Source organism: Lagenorhynchus albirostris, chromosome 10 (assembly GCF_949774975.1).
Source record: "Lagenorhynchus albirostris chromosome 10, mLagAlb1.1, whole genome shotgun sequence".
Classification (NCBI taxonomy): domain Eukaryota; kingdom Metazoa; phylum Chordata; class Mammalia; order Artiodactyla; family Delphinidae; genus Lagenorhynchus; species Lagenorhynchus albirostris.
The window spans coordinates 47911497-47929132 of NC_083104.1; the positions used below are offsets into that span (position 1 = coordinate 47911497).

The window sequence follows — 17636 nt, forward strand, 5'->3', positions numbered from 1 at the left end:
ATGCAAAACAAAACACAAGAAAATATCTGTTCCTAACCACTGAAGAATGGACAATTTAGCTTATCAAATAAAACAAGAAAAAAATGAAATCAATAAGTGTTCCCTTTTAAATGGCTATTTCTTTCTCTCTCTCTCTTTTTTTTTTTTTTTGGTTTCAGTTGAACATTAGTCAGGGAATTCATGTCAGTTTTGGACTTGAGCTGGTTCAATAGTGAATGTAAAGCAGGCGGTCAACAGGGTAGGTAAATTTGCAAGTGCTATGATCATCTTGGCTGGAGGGATTGTCGGGGGCGGAGTAGGATGAAGCAATGTGTGGAGACACGAGCATTTCTAATTCCTGGGGGGCTATCTCTAGTAAGCGTGGGTGTTTCATTCTCTCCAACATCATCCAGCAGAAAAAGCCCTTATGGCCTCCCAACTCCCTTGGCTCTAATGAATGTTCACCAGGCAGTATCCCTGAGAATGTGGCACTGGGAAAGGCGTGCCTTAGACTTGGAGCGTGGGACCCAGTGTCCTGGAAAGGACTATGTCCTTCATTACAAATCAGCAAGCAGGCAGGTTTTATTAAAAAAATTAAAATAAACTTGCAAGAAGTTCAAAAGAGGTTTAAAAAGGCAGGGTGTGATGAGCCCAATAAATGAACATAATAGAGAGGACTGGGGTTATTTCTGTTGTGTGAGCCATAGCAGAAAGCATGCTTGTGACCAGAATAAAATTTGTTTTAATTTTCTATTATACAATTATGTAATAAAACACATTCTCATTGTAAAGAATATAGACATAGAAAACACAAGTATTCCCTCTTCCATGCTCACCCCCCCAATTCCTTTCCCCAGGTGCCCCCCCTTTTTAGTTTGGTGTGTTATCTGTCTAGCCCTTTTTCTATGCATTTATAGACTAAAACAGCATTTTAACTTTAAGTAATTGCTAGTCTGGAAAATAAGGATCTAGAACTTCCATCCCTAGCATATCTGAAAACATCAAAGCTCTGCCAAAAGTGGCTCAGTTATTTTCCAAACCAGAGAATGAAAATTACTTTCTTCGCAGGTTTAACCCACACTTTACAAGCATTCTCTGAGTTAACAGTAAGGAAAAAGCCTCCCCGCACTATTTTAAGAGAGAAAAGAGCAAGCGGGGTGACAGGCATAATAAGCAAGCTATTGATTTAGCATTTCTGCTGCAGAGAACAAGGCCAGGCTGGGGCGACACGCTGCGGGGGGGGGGGGTCCATTAATCCTTAGCCCAGTTCCTAAATGCACGCGGCTTCCCTGAGAGCTTGGCTTTAGATTAATGCAAATTCCTCAGACCAGTGGTAAGAATTCTTTTGGACAGCTGTGTCCTTGGAACATGCGAGGATACTAGATAATTGCGATAGTGTTTTGTGACTTCAATTGATCTGCTCAGGTGATGCTTGAATCATTAACTAAAAAACGTCCTGATGCAAATTTTCTCTCAGGTCATCATCCAGCTGAAGAACAGGGGAAAACACCAGCTATATCAAAAAGAGCCTTTTCTAAACACAGTGACTTGCTCCCAAGCACAGGCGGGCACTGCCAGCGGGGTGGGGCGGGAGTAAGAAAGCATGGGGGGAGGGGGAGGTTTGAGAAGGGCATTCATGCCATTGCTCTTTCTGGAAGTGGACGTGAAAGTTCCTGTCCTTGGCTGTGAACGGGCAGCCAGGAATAGTTAATCTAAGGTATCCACCCCATAACACACCCTTGCAAATCTTACAGAGTGGTGCCTCTTCTTGGTACGCTGGTTGGTTGTCTGTGCACTTGAGTTCTCAGGCTCCAGGTCTGCACACTGCCCACCTCCCTCCCCTCGCCCCTCCCAAGCTCAGGGCAGAACTCTAGGGGCTGCCGCAGGAGGGGCAAAGGAGACTGGACACCAGCTCTAACTAGAGGAGTTGCTCTGCTTATATGATCTTCATAAGGTTTGGTGGAAAAAAGTATACTACTGTTTACTAAAAGGCTTAGGCCGACAGCATAGAGACGTAACTGTTAGAAAACAAATTTCTCCTCTCCACTTTCAGCAATTTTTTATTTTATTTTATTTTATTTTATTTTATTTTATTTTATTTTAATTTTGGCTGTGTTGGGTCTTCGTTTCTGTGCGAGGGCTTTCTCTAGTTGCGGCGAGCGGGGGCCACTCTTCATCGCGGTGCGCGGGCCTCTCACTATTGCGGGCTCTCTTGTCGGAGCACAGGCTCCAGACACGCAGGCTCAGTAGTTGTGGCTCACGGGCTTAGTTGCTCCGCGGCATGTGGGATCTTCCCATACCAGGGCTTGAACCCATGTCCCCTGCATTGGCAGGCAGATTCTCAACCACTGCGCCACCAGGGAAGCCCTCACTTTCAGCAATTTTATGGCTCAGCTGCACTGTCAACCCCGAGCTGGAAGCACCAGGGACTTGGTGATCCCAGCGAGCATGTGGGGAACGGGAGGGGTCTGGTCCTCACTGGGGCCAAAGCATCGGAGTGTTCACCTTCAGAGTCACCACCAAACTTCACCGTTTCCAAGCCTGTCCCTCTGCATTTTTCCTTACCCTTCAACAACACCTGACTTTTACTGGACAGAACATGAGGCTTCCGATAAGAGGTACAGAGGGCCCCAAACCCCAGCTCCCAGTTGGGAGACAAATGTTACTAAGTGAAACGTTTAAGATCAAATCCAGATAAAAATGTTATTTCTAATAGGTGTACAAAAGATGGGTTACTCAATAAATGATGCTGAGACAACTGACTTGCCACCTGGAAAAGCAAATAAAGCTGGATTGCGACTTCACGCCCTACACCAACATAATCCAGATGGATCAAAGATTTAAGTGTAATGATGAAACCGTTAAAATACTAGGAGACAAGTGGGTCATAGTCATAGAGTGGGGAGAGCTTTCTAAGCATGACATAAAGTTCATGAGCCATAAAAGATAAGATGAACACATTTCCCTATATAAAATTACACTCCTTTGTGGCCAAATGATTATAAACAAGACCAAAAAATATATCATAAATTTGGGGGAGAGTGCTAATTTCCTTGAAATTTGAAAAGATAATAGTATAAAATCTAGAAGAAATGAATAGGTAAGAAGAAATACATATGGACAATAAACTTGTGAAAAGATGTTCATACTCATTCATGAAGAAATGCAAATCAAAGCAATAAATCTTTACTTTCAGATTAGCAGAGATCAAAGTATTTGCTAATTACCATTTTTGAAAAGGGAATGGGCTCTTGCTGGGAATGTAAATTAGGTTTTCAGAGGGCAATTTGCCTTTAATCTACCAGAAATATAAAGTATACCCTTTGACCTAGCATTTCCACAACTAGGAACTGATCACCCAGATACTATCACTCAGGTTGACAAACACACAAGCACAAGAATATTTGTAATAGCACAAAAGTGGACACAACGTAAATGCCATCAACTACATGTAAAACAATGAGGCAGCTCACTATGTACTAATATCTGGAAGGATGTTCAAGGTACTCTGATAAACGCAAAAAGCAACTCGCAACACTCTCATTTGTTTAAATATGCCTGTGTTGATTTAGAAAATTTCTGCAAGGATATACAAAAAATGTTAGAAGGCTATTCTAGAGAGTGGGATCAAGTTGGGAGATTTTTTTTTTTCTATTTTAATCTTGCAGTAATTTTTTAAACCATGAGTTTGAATAATGAAAAAATATGAATAATGAAAAGTGAATAATGAAAAAATGAGCTTAGTAAAAAAGAAAATCAAAAGATGGAGGCTGCACATATAAACAGCAGCATGAGAATAAAAAATGGAGGGCTCATGAGGTGAGCAGCAAGAGATGGGAACTCCAGCCGGATCTCCTCTGGGCACCCACAGGCTTAGGGGAACCTTTCGTCTTCTGGGCCTGGAAAAAGCTTTCAGCGGGTGTGGGGACTTGGTTTGGAGGCTCAGCACAAGCCTGGATTTCTGGTCCTGTGTGGTAGCCCTCCAGCAAGCTCTCAGGGGCTCCTAGCACTAACCAGGTCCCCCGTGGTCCAGAAAAGGCAGGGCTACTGTTTATGTGAGCTGCAGTCTCGACAGGTAGGTGCAGATTTTGCAGGAGACCCCAAGGCTCGAATCCTGAGGCAGAGCTGCTCTCCAGATGGACTTGGGTTTAGTGCTGCACGCTAAGCAGGCAGTGGAGATCACAGGGTACCCACTGGTGGAACTGCTGTTTTGGGAGTACTTATTCAAAGATGCAAGTTACTGGGCTTCCCTGGTGGCACAGTGGTTGAGAATCTGCCTGCCGATGCAGGGGACACGGGTTCGAGCCCTGGTCTGGGAAGATCCCACATGCCACGGAGCAACTAGGCCTGTGAGCCACAACTACTGAGCCTGCGCGTCTGGAGCCTGTGCTCCGCAACAAGAGAGGCTGCAACAGTGAGAGGCCCGCGCACCGCGATGAAGAGTGGCCCCTGTTTGCCGCAACTAGAGAAAACCTTGCACAGAAATGAAGACCCAACACAGACAAAAAAAAAATTAATTAATTTAAAAAAAAAGCTTTAAAAAAAAAAAGATGCAAGTTACTTTAGCTAGGCTTTGCTTTCTTGCAAGATATTTCAGATTCATAAGGCCTGACCCAGTGTCTCGCATGTAGGAAGCAGTCTGTGGTTTACTGACCTAACACTAGGCTAAATCACACAAAGCATCTTTTTCCTCTTGACTATTTTATTCTGGGACTCTAGAAAGAGATTTGTGAAGAAAGCGTCATTTTTCTCTACTGTGGGTGCCCAGTAGAGCGTTTACTCTGACAAATGCTTTGATTCAGCACTTAACTTTACAGATAGCTGTGAATTAACTTTGAGGAAAAAAACCAGTGCTATCGGAGTCTCAGAGGTAGGGAGAGAGATGCCACCTGTTGAATGTAGACACCTTTGCAGGAAAAATATATGAAACTACTTTGTATAAAGATTAAAAAGAGGCCTCTGGTATCAATCCCCTTGGGTATCCTACTCAAACACTGGATAAGGAGTCGTGCTGATTGATCCATGTTTTTGATCAAAGTCAGTTCCCAACAAAGTCCAACCCCCAGGCACGCTAGCAAAGTCAGAATCACTCCACAAACCCTTGCAACCTGTTAATCAATGGAGAGTTAATGTTGTGAAAATAAGTGAAATTAACAAAAATATTTTGGGCAATTTATAGGTGACATGCAACGCCAAATTTGAAGTCAAACTGTACTAATGAAATCCATCATTTCCTTCAATGTAAGATTGCTGTGTCTCTTGGATGTTCCCAGAAAACATGTGAAAACGTCCAAGTAAAGATAGATGATTAGATTTGAATCAGACAATCTGAATCAGAGAATCTTTATGGATTAAAATATCAATTTCTGGGAATTCCCTGGCGGTCCAGTGGTCAGGACTCCGCTCTTTCACTATCGAGGGCCCGGGTTCAATCCCTAGTCAGGGAACTAAGATCCCACAAGCCACGTGCGGTGTGGCCGAAAAAAAAAAAAAGCAATTTCTGGACAACTTTTAAAAACCTAAATCCTTCTCTAAGGACACAGGACTGTTTGAGAGATGCTGTTTGATGCAGACATCTCAACTGCAAGTTTCTTTTGGGAGTCGGTCATTGGTCTGCTTCTTGCTTGCTGACTGGCCTCAGGCCACACGGCTCGGCTGGCAGAGAAGATGGAAGCAAAGGAGCGGTGGGGAGAGCAGCTGTCTGAGGGGTGGCCGGTCCAGGCCTGTGCTGGGGCAGACACTGGTGCAGCTAGTATCCCAAATTCCAGGACTGAAAACAGAAGTGGGTGGTCCAAGGGAGTGCTTGGCTGGGGCAGAGTTGCAGTACAACCAGCCTGTGGGATTTGGGGGGCAGAGGGCAGGATGGTGGTGATGGTAGGGTGATTCTGCAACTTCAGGGAATACGACTGAGGAGATTTTTCTGATCAGAGCCACGGCCAAGCTACTGACACTGCTGAACAGTCAGGGATGGTCTGCTCCCCTGGGATGGGGGTGTGGTGAACCTAGTCCCACTGGGACAGAACCTGTTGCAAAGAACCCTATTGGGGCACAAGTATGTTCTTGCAGTCTATGGAGTTGGGGAGTGCTGCCTCGGCTTACTAAGAGACGTGGAGGCCCTTTGCAGAGAGAAAGGTGAGAATGTGGTTAATAGATGCTGGTTGCCTTGCTGTTCCTAAGAAAGGAAACTCGTACAGAACTTCCTGTTCTCGGTTTACAATGTAGCTTCACTTTTTTTTTTTTTTCAACAGACCAGAGCTGTTAATACCACACGATAAAAATGCAATATAAGCAAAAACATTAAAAAATCTTTTATATTAGTAGGCCGAAAGCTACAAGATTCTATAACTGTTTAAGTAAAATTGGATACATATACATACACTTGGTATGGGAATGATCTGCCTCTGGTCACCCTGAGGAGAGAGAAAAAAAAAAAAATCACTGTCAGGTTCAAAGAAAAGTAGATCATATTCTCCAAAGAAACTTCAAAGCACTCTTGAGTACAGCGGCCGTATGACTGCCTGTTCTCTGTACCTTGGTGGGATTTTTTTTTTTTTTTGGCTGTACACGGGCCTCTTACTGTTCAGACCTCTCCCGTTGCGGAGCACAGGCTCCGGACACGCAGGCTCAGTGGCCATGGCTCACGGGCCCAGCTGCTCCGCGGTATGTGGGATCTTCCCGGACCGGGGCACGAACCCGTGTCCCCTGCATAGGCAGGTGGACTCTCAACCACTGCGCCACCAGGGAAGCCCCCTTGGTGGGATTTGATGAACAGGAGGAACTCAAAGATATTCCACAGTTAGGGCACTGGGCTCCACTCTGCCTCCCAGACAGACCAGAAGATGTGGTACATATATATAATGGAATATTACTCAGCCATAAAAAGAAACGAAATTGAGTTATTTGTAGTGAGGTGGATGGACCTAGAGTCTGTCATACAGAGTGAAGTAAGTCAGAAAGAGAAAAACAAATACCGTATGCTAACACATATATATGGAATCTAAAAAAAAAAAAAAAAGGTCATGAAGAACCTAGGGGCAAGACGGGAATAAAGATGCAGACCTAATAGAGAATGGACTTGAGGACACAGGGAGGGGGAAGGGTAAGCTGGGACAAAGTGAGAGAGTGGCATGGACATATATACACTATCAAATGTAAAATAGATAGCTAGTGGGAAGCAGCTGTATAGCACAGGGAGATCAGCTCTGTGCTTTGTGACCACCTAGAGGGGTGGGATAGGGAGGGTGGGAGGGAGGGAGACGCAAGAGATATGGGGATATATGTATATGTATAGCTGATTCACTTTGTTATAAAGCAGAAACTAACACACCATTGTAAAGCAATTATACTCCAATAAAAATGTTAAAAAAAAATGGCTCCAGACACAGCCAAATGTTCGCTAGGGGGCAAAGTCACCTCCATTTGAGAACCAATGCGCTAGTGGGAGATGGCAAACAGCCCTAACACACAGGTGTACCTTCAGACCAGGTGAGCACATCCGTGAGGTGAGAGATAACACCGCCAAATGGTTATTTGGGAAGGGCTTGACAAAACACAGACCACAACCAAAGGTGCCACCCTAGACAAGTATGTGGGCTTGAAAATTACCCTAGAGGTTTACGTGTCTGTGTACATGGGATACGCATGTATGAGTGAGCGTCCAGCAATGGCTTTCACTCTGTCCTTGCACTGAGAAGTCCTCCAGGGTCTCTGCCATTGGGACCTTCTGAGTGCTGACTCCTTCTAGCCTCCAGACAGGGGCTGCAGACACTTTTATTTCGGGCAACTTGTCTCCAGTCCAGGCTGTAACTGTGACGGTCACAGTGGTAGCCACCCCAGGCCACTGCTCTGAAGCTTTTCTCCAGGACAGTAAATATGCAGGGTGGATGGAACCATCTGTTGCACTCTGTCCACAGCCTTCCCTCCTCCTCTGGCAGGCTGAGCTCCAAGAGGCTGGGAGAGCCCAGGAGGCAGCAGTAGAGACATGCTTGGAATCGGCTTCCACACCTACTGAGCCTGGGCTTTACGTTCCAGGTGTCCTGACCAGGTGAGTGCAAAGGGCAGAGTCGCCCCACTTTGACACAGGCTCTTTCTACAAGGTCTGGTCTCACATGCTGAAGGGTTGCGGATTATGCAAACGATGCACTCCTCAGAGTTAACTTAATTCTTTAAAAAGCCACTCTGACAAGTGTTAACCAAAGGACGTTTCCATGAGTGAACACTAGGTCCAGCTAAGCCCAGCTCTGTCAGAGGAGCCCCCTTTAAGGACTTTATTCTCTGGTAGATATGGCTAAGGGCTCCAGGAAACCTCCCAGGGCTGCACCACTATCTTCTCAAGTCATTCATCTAGGCAGGTACTAGGTAAAAATAACTTTTACTATGACAGCAGTGATTCTTCACTTTTTAAATCCTTTACAGGCCTAGGGTACAAACTATGTTCCCTTCACTAATGGGGATTCTCCTCAGCAATGATTTTCAAATTGGGAAAATTGAGAGTTTGAGGGGAGATATCAGAATTTGGGGCTGTGATAGGGTTTACAGTGAAATCTCATCATACAAATTCCACTTATGTTTTTCTACACCAATGTACAGTACAGCTTAATATCTCTTAAGTCTAGGTATCTTTCATTATATTAGTATTTTTCCAAAAATTTCTCAGCTGTTCTTTTTTTAAAATTTTATTTATTTATTTTTGGCTGTGTTGGGTCTTCGTGGCTGGGCACAGGCTTTCTCTAGTTGCGGCAAGTAGGGGTTCTTCTTCATTGCGGTGCGCGGGCTTCACATTGCGGTGACTTCTCTTGTTGCAGAGCACGGGCTCTAGGTGCGCGGACTTCAGTAGTTGTGGCGCGTGGGCTCAGTAGCTGTGGTTCGTGGGGTCTAGAGTGCAGGCTCAGTAGTTGTGGTGCACGGGGTCAGTTGCTCTACAGAGTGTGGGATCTTCCCGGACCAGGGATCGAACCCGTGTCCCCTGCACTGGCAGGTGGATTCTTAACCACTGCGCCACCAGGGAAGCCCTCTCAGCTGTTCTTAGACATTTTTTTTCTTCTGTATAAATTTTAAGTCTTCCTATTCAGAAACACAACACACTTCTCAAGAAATAAGAGCCACCACATCAAAACGTTTTAGTGATTCTCATTTTTTGGTAGTATTTTGGGATTTCACTGTAAATAATCATGCCATCTGCAAATAAAACTGGTTTTCTATCTTTTCCATATTTATATCAGTTGTTTCATTTTCTTATCTTATTACATTAGCCAGAACTTCCAATGATTTTCCTATGTTGTTTGCTGTTTATTTTTAGAAGACAGCTTTATATCATGCTTAAATGATATTCTTCTATGTATTTGGCTGTACTGTTGATTGGTATGTAAAGGTTTATGGCTACTGTACACTGCATGTATTAGTTCTTTTATCATAAAATGTCCCTCTTTCTCTTGTTTAATGTTTTTGGCCTTGAATTCTGTTTTGTCTGATACTAATATCGCCACTTTTGCTTTCTATGATCTGCTTTGTACATTTTGCCCATCTCTTTATTTTCTACCTTTTTTTGGTATCACTGTATGTTAGATGCTGGCTCAAAAGCTATTAGCTGCATACTGTAACAGTCATTAGCACTGTTTACCAAATAATTCCAGTTTTCTTTCTGGGCACATGGTAGGATTACACTTCCACAGTCCTTGAAGTTAGGTGTAATCATGTGAATTGCTTTGGCCAATAAAATGTAAGCTGAAATAAGTCTTGTTACCTCTGAGTGAAAATTTTAAGAGCCAATGTGATTTACCACATTCCTCTTCTGCTGATGTGACAATCATGGAAGCAAAGAGATGGGCCCTCCTTAGTCTGGTCCATGAATGAGGATAAGATAGAGTTACCTAATAGAATAACAGTAGCTATTAGTCACATGTAGCTGTTGAGCACATGAAATGTGGCTAGTCCAAATTTAAGATGTGCTGTAAGTATAAAATACACATCAGATTTTGAAGAATTAGTAAGATAAAAGAATGTAAATTTTATCTCATTGATAATTTTTTCTATCGATTACATGCTGAAATAACATTTTGGACATATTGGGTTAAATAAAAATCTCTTATTAAAATCAATTTCAGGAATTCCCTGGCAGTCCAGTGGTTAGGACTCTGTGCTTTCACTGCCGAGGGCCTGGGTTTGGTCCCTGGTTGGGAAACTGGGATCTCACAAGCCGTATGGTATGGCCAAACAAATAAAAAATAAAATTAAAAATATCAATCTCAAGTTTTAAAAAAGATTCTAAAAAATGAGGCTGCTAGAAAAAGTTAAATTACACATGTGGCTCACACTATATTTCTATTGGACATTGGCACAGAACAGATGGCCCAGCCAACCCATGATAAACATGTAGCATGAATGAAAAATTAACTTTCCTTATGTTAAGCCTCTGAAGATTTGGAGTTGTTACTGCAGCATAACCGAACTCACACTGACCCTAAATCTACTCAGTAGTGATTCCTCTTTTCTCCTCTGTGAAAAGAGGTCTGATTTCGTTGACAGCAGGAAACTGCAGGAATAAATCCTTCCCCTTTCAGGCCTCTCTTGCTGCTGGAGGGCAGCCAGGTGACAAAGTTCTGGCCCATAAGACATAAGCAGAAGGACTTTCCTGGGACTTTCTGTGAAAGCATTTCCATAAAACGGACAGACATGGCTAGTGCTACTCCTCCCTCTTGTATTCTCTTAAATGTGGATATGATATCCGAAGCCTGTGACTTTGAGATGATAGTAAACAACAAGCATGAGGATGAAGGCAAACACTCCAAGAACGGTGGAGCAGAAAGATCAAAAGGTAGAAGAACAGAAAGCGTTTGGGACCCTGATGGTATCACCATGCATCTAAACTAAATCCAGCAACTGCCAGCATCAAGTTTTATACGTGAGGAAAAGAATCTCCTATTTGGCTAAGTTATTATTTGTCAGTTTTCTTTTACTTGCTGCCAAAATCATTCCTATCTGATACAGGTGTATTCTTGGAGACAGCATCCACCTGAATTTGTCATGCCAATCTGATAGAGTCTTGGTCTTTTGTTAGGAGAATTTCGTTCATTAAACTTGGTTTTATGCCTACTCTTTGTTAGGTTCCTATTTATTGTTATTTATTTTCCCCTTTCCTTAATTTTTCTTTCTTTTTGGCTGCACCACATGGCATGCAGGATCCTAGTTCCCCGACCAGGGATTGAACCTGTGCCCCCTGCATTGGAAGTGAGGAGTCTTGACCATTGGACGGCCAGAGAAGTCCCCCCTTTCCTTAATTTTGATGGCTTGTTCACAATTCTTTTTATTTTCCCTTTCACTCTCTGTGAATTTTGAGGATCTATTTTCTAATTGTGCTACTCATCACAGTTCTGTTCCTAATAATTGTATTTATTCCTACATTTTCTACAATTATATCATAACTGAATATCAGTCTCACCCAGATTGTTTTTTTGTCCCCTTTCTGAATCATTCCATGTCTGAAAATGTACTTCTTTTGCCTTAGTAGATAAATGATTATCTTGGTTACATGTAGAATTTTGGGTTTGTAACTCTTCTCTCAGTAGCAAACATTTTTTCACAGTCTTCTGGCTTGCAGTGTTGCTGACGAGAAGTCTGGTGCTAGTATAATTCTCTTTTCTTTGAAAATATCTTGTTCCAGTAGCTTGTAAGATTTCCTTTATACTTAAATTTCAGAATTTCAATGGCATATATCTAGGCATACATGTGCTCCTTTTCTTGCTGCCACTAATCCTGCTGCAGATTTGGTAAATCCTCTCAATCTGCACATCCAAGGTTTTTTTTCAGCTCAAGAAAATTTTCTTCTATTACTTTTTCTCTTCCTGGAATTCCTATTATTTGCATGTTAAGTCTCCTAGATGTTTCTTCCCACCTCTCACAATTACTGACTCTGTGTTTTTGATCTGAATTGTTAAGATATTTTTTCCACTTGCTCCTCCGGAACATTAATGCAGTTCTCAGAAGTGATCATTCCCACTCTTTTTCTCAGTTCATTTACTGAATTTTTGTATTTAGAAAACAAGGGATTTTTTTTTAAGTTCTAAAATTTATTTGTATACTCAAAATTCATTTCGGAACTTCCCTGGTGGTCCAGTGGTTAAGACTCCTTGCTTCCAATGCAGGGGGCGCAGGTTCGATCTCTGGTCGGGGAACTAAGATCCCACATGCCGTGAGGCAGGGTCAAAAAAAAAATTCATTTCTTGAACTATCATTTTCTTCTACCTTTTCCATTAGTTTTACCTCAGTGGGAGTCTCACATTCTAGATTTTCAACTTGGAATCTCCTCAGCAGTGGTAAATGAGGGAACACTGCGAGGCCCAGCACTGTGAGGCAGAGCTGTTTTCATGGTCCAGCAGAGCCCAAGTTGACAAAGCACAAAGAGGTGAAAAAGTCCCTGTACTACTGGGCTCCTCCAGGGCACTAGACTGAAAGCAATTCAGCTCGTCAGTGCAGCCCCTCCAGGGACCACACACATTAAGTGGGCAATGCAGGCCCTTTCCAAGGGGATCCACAGGCTCCCGCTGGCTTGTTGACCTCACAGGACTTCACATTTCAAGTCTTCATCCCAGGACTGCAAGAGAGGCAAGCATTTTCCTCTGATGTGGTTCCCTGCTTCTTACTGAGTGTCAGAGAGAATGAATTCTGTGCCCTCTCTTTCCCCTGGAGATGTCAGGAAAAGTGGAGGCCTTGATGTACTTCCCAGGCTCCACCAGCAGGCTCACCTGGGTTTATCCAGAGAGGGAATTTAAATGGTCAGAACCACATGCTCAAGCTGTAGTCTTCCCAGAATCCTCTGCCTTATGTTCGTATGCACTTTTAAAATAATCTATTTTCTAATCTAATCTATTTTCTAATTAAGCTTTTCTGTGAAAATTGGGAAAAGAAAAAGAAATAAGGCACAGAGGAGAAGAGAAAATCTTACACAGATTCCACAAGTCTGAAATAATCTCTTCATATTTTGGCATATGTCATTCTGGTCTTGTAAATGCCTGTGTGTGTGTGTATGTGTGCTTATGACCATATACATACTTATAAATATACTTGCCTACTATATTTTAACCTTTTTTCCCCTAAGTGATATATTGTGAACATCTTCCTATATCAGCAATATTTATGAGACATCATTTTTTTTTTTTTTTTTTTCGCGGTACGCGGGCCTCTCACTGTTGTGGCCTCTCCCGTTGTGGAGCACAGGCTCCGGATGCGCAGGCTCAGCGGCCATGACTCACGGGCCCAGCCGCTCCGCGGCATGTGGGATCCTCCGGGACCGGGGCACGAACCCGTGTCCCCTGCATTGGCAGGCAGACTCTCAACCACTGCGCCACCAGGGAAGCCCTATGAGACATCATTTTTAATAGCTGCATACTACTTGATTGTATGGTTACTGTATAGGTCTTTTATTGTTTATTGTCGATCATCGGCTCACTTATAATTCTGCAACATTATAATCTATGCTGGATAGTATCTTATGGTTAAATCTTTGCACATCCATACTCATGTCAATAAGGAGGAACTGCTTGGGTGGACAGATAGGTATATTTTTAAGGGTTTTTTTGTTTGTTTTTTTTTGCGGTACGCGGGCTTCTCACCGCTGTGGCCTCTCCTGCTGCAGAGCACAGGCTCCGGACGCGCAGGCTCAGCGGCCATGGCTCACGGGCCCAGCCGCTCCGCGGCATGTGGGATCTTCCCGGACCGGGGCACGAACCCGCGTCCCCTGCACCGTTAGGCGGACTCTCAACCGCTGCGCCACCAGGGAAGCCCTATTTTTATGGTTTTGAGATCATACTGCCAAATTTCTCTCCGGAAAGGTGTAACCAATTCACACTCCTACCAATAACCAATTTACATCCTCTACTCTCTCTCTCACTACCCCCATGCCAAACCCAAATATTATTTTAAAAAATATCTTTTGATAATTTGATAGATGGAAAAGGACATCTCATTGTTTTAGCTTTCACTTCCTTGATTACTAACAATACTGAACATTTTTTCATGTTTACTGACCAATTGTGTTTCTTATTTATTTATTTTTTTTGCTGTATGCGGGCCTCTCACTGCTGTGGCCTCTCCCGTTGCGGAGCACAGGCTCCGGACGCGCAGGCTCAGCGGCCATGACTCATGGGCCCAGCCGCTCCGCGGCCTGTGGGATCCTCCCGAACCGGGGCACGAACCCGTGTCCCCTGCATCGGCAGGCGGACTCTCAACCACTGCGCCACCAGGGAAGCCCTGTGTTTCTTATTTTATGAAACGTCAGTTCATGTCTTTTGCTTACATTATTTGGGATATAAAGTTTTATGACTCTTGTGTCCTTGATAATGAATAATCTCCTTTGTCTCTTTCAGTGATTTTTACCTGAAATTCTTTCAGCTGAGATTACTATTATAATCCCTGCTTTCTTTTTTTTTTTTTTTTTTTTTTTTGCGGTACGCGGGCCTCTCACTGTTGTGGCCTCTCCCGTTGCGGAGCACAGGCTCCGGACGCGCAGGCTCAGCGGCCATGGTTCACGGGCCCAGCCGCTCCGCGTCATGTGGGATCTTCCTGGACCGGGGCACGAACCCGTGTCCCCTGCATCGGCAGGCGGACTCTCAACCACTGCGCCACCACGGAAGCCCTTTCTTTTTGTTTATACTTGTGTGATGTCTTTTTGCTCATTCTCCTACTTTTAACTGTTCTGAGTCATTTTGTTTTGAATATGATGTCTGTTAGACAGCATATGAGTAGAATTTGTTCTTTTTTAACCTATTGTGATGATCTGACTTAAAATTTTTTATTTGACACATATGAAAGAATATATAACAAATACGTTTATTATTAAATGAGGTAGTTAAATTCACTTATATTTATTATTGGCTTTTTTCCAAGTCTCTGTGTCTCCTCTGGTCTTTCCATTTCTTTGTCTGCTCCTGGTTCTTTAACTCTCTTTCATACAACTCCCCATGACAGAATGTTACAAAAATATGAAGTGACTCTTATAACTCGCATCAAATATGTTCTTCAGTTGCTAAATGGGAATGACTGACATATCCTGTAACAAAAAAGATGGCTTTTTTGGTAATTTCAAATCTTTAAGTAAATGGCTGCGCACATACTGTCACAGATTCTGACTAAGGATGCTCGTCAAGGACGGGACAGACGCGCGGTGGCGGAAGAACACCGGGGCTGCTGCGGTGTTCTGAACTGACCTTCTGAAGCCCGCCGTTCTCCTCCACCAGCGGCGGAAGAACACCAGGGCTGCTGCCCGGCGGAGCGTCCACATTGTAATCACGGAAGCAACAGAAGAAGGAGCTGAGGATGCTGCGGCTCCTCTGCTTCTTCAGGCTGACGTTGCACTGGGATGCTGGGAAGAGAAACAAAGCACAGCGTGGCCAACTGTAATACTACGGGAAAACTCGAACGTGCAGCCGCCCCAGAGCCCTGACGTGTGGAGACCAACTCAGGACCAGAAGACCAGGGGAGCCAGGAAGTTCCTCTAAAAGACTGTTACGTGACTCCTAGAGGGCCAGACGGTCGATGGAGTCCAGTCCTGCTGGCTGGACAGAATTCCCCTGATCTCGGCCCAGTGGGGGCTGCTTGCTCATTAGCTGACCCATCCCCGGGGCCATCTGCCTTCCTGAGACCAGCAGATAAAGTCTTCCAACCCTGCACAAGTGCTACTTCAAAACATAGATCCTTGCAGGCACAAATCAGACTTGTCCCTCGCTGAGAAGCATTTCTCTGTGAAGGGTACCAAGGAAGAGTCACATTGAAACTGGGTTCTTGGACACTCCCTGCTCACCATGGAAACAATTAACTTCATGGGTTAAGAAATAAGATGTGTGAAGGCACAAAGCAGCCCTCTTCTTAAACTCTGCCATTTGTCAAGAAGTTGATAGGAGCCTGGACCCACAGAGCTCAGGGGTGGAGGCTTCCATCACACTTAAAATAGAAACAGCAGGAAAGGTGGGACAGAACATCAGGGCTGGCCAGGGCAAAGCCTATCTTCACGAGACCCAGGGCAATACTGTGCCACTGACTCATTCCCTGGCCTGTCCTGGATTGAGGCTCCGGAGGGAGGGATGGATCCTTTCTGTTATGCAGGGCTCAAGACAAGTCGCCACAAGTCAGAAATAAAAGACAAAAGTTAGTACAGATGAGAAACACACCTCAGGGGAGGAGGCTGACAATTTGGAGGTGCAGGAGCATTTAGCCCTGGGAATGCAGTCCCACCACATACCACGTCTGGGTGGGTCAGCAGCAGTCCCACCACATACCACGTCTGGGTACAGGCTACGGGCACAGGGACCATGCTTGGGGTTGATGGGAAGATGGCCACTGTAGGAAATTATTAAGTTCGCATGATAACTGTTGGAGTCCGTCTCTCCCACAAAGCAATTCTGGCACGATTCCTCTTTGTACACTTGAGGGATTTGTATAGCACCTACCCTCTCAAGAGATCACAAAACCTTTGCTGAAAGTCTGCAGGTACCCTTCTGCCAGCAGCAAAACCAAATGCATTCAGAAATTCTGAAAAAGGACTGAAAGGCTGTTTTGCCAGCAGCTTCACAGGCTCGATGGTCTTTAGCCTGGGTTTAGGCAAATGGCCCAGGAAGTGTGAATTTAAGATAATCGCTGGGAATTCCCTGGCGGTCCAGTGGTTAAGACTTGGCACACTTTCACTGCCGGGTCCTGGGTTCGATCCCTGGTCAGGGAACTAAGATGCCGCAAGCTGCCTAGCACAGGCAAAAACCAACCAACCAAACAAACAAAAACCTTCATTAATTAAAGATGATCTTTAGAACCATAAATCTCTGGAAAAGCTGGCTGTTTCTTCTTCCTTATGAATCCTTAGGTTCATGTCACAGGGCACCCGTCTTCTCATTTCAGGCCCCACTCGTCCGGCCAGACCAGACCAAGGGGACCACCAGGCACAGAGGCCTCCCACGCAGCAGTGGTGGCAGCGACAGTGACCACTGTTTCCTGGGGCCAGCCCTCTGGGTTCTAGTACTTTACAATCCTCATCTCATGTCATCCTCACAGCTACCCAAGGAGATAGGTGTGATTGCTTCCATCTAACTGCTGAGAATATACAGCTAGTAATTGCACGTGCCCAGATTCAAACCCAAGTGGGCCAGTTTCCAGAGCGCATGCTTTCCCCATGCACCACACTGAAGACAATTCTGAAACAACTCAGGTCAGATTAAGAAGGAGGGAACGTGCCAAACGGAGAGAAAAGCACTGCCATAAACTCATATTTAATATAAATGATTGGTTAAGCTGTTTTGTTGTTACTTTGGGTGTTTTAGTTTTTTATGCCTCACTCAGATAATTTAGTCAGAGGAAGAAAAAACTGTCTCTTCCCTGGCTGAGAGCACATTTCTCTGCAAGTAAACAAGCTGTTTGTTCATGTCTTGGTGACACTGAGCCATCAAAACCCAGGCCGGGCAGTAAAAAGCTCTGCAAAAAACGCACTTTCCCGGATCCTATTTTCATCCTTGGGTCACATAAATCTTCCCCATAACTAACTAACAAATTAACAAGCTAACTTATGTGCTAAAAAAAATCCTGACCATGGAGCCAGGGAGCTACTTATAATTCCACCATATGATTACTTGCCATGTGGCAGCCACAAAGAGGGCTGCAGGGTCACTATTTGCTCAGGT

At 44.2% G+C, this 17636-nt stretch overlaps 1 protein-coding gene across 1 annotated transcript in view; it reads right to left on the minus strand.

Annotated features, from left to right (window-relative positions):
- Nucleotides 1-17636, minus strand: part of CTDSPL (CTD small phosphatase like) — a 126088-nt gene that overhangs the window by 18923 nt on the left and 89529 nt on the right. The window contains 1 exon segment of the mRNA XM_060162371.1: nt 15180-15334. Coding sequence (XP_060018354.1) covers nt 15180-15334 — 155 coding nt within the window.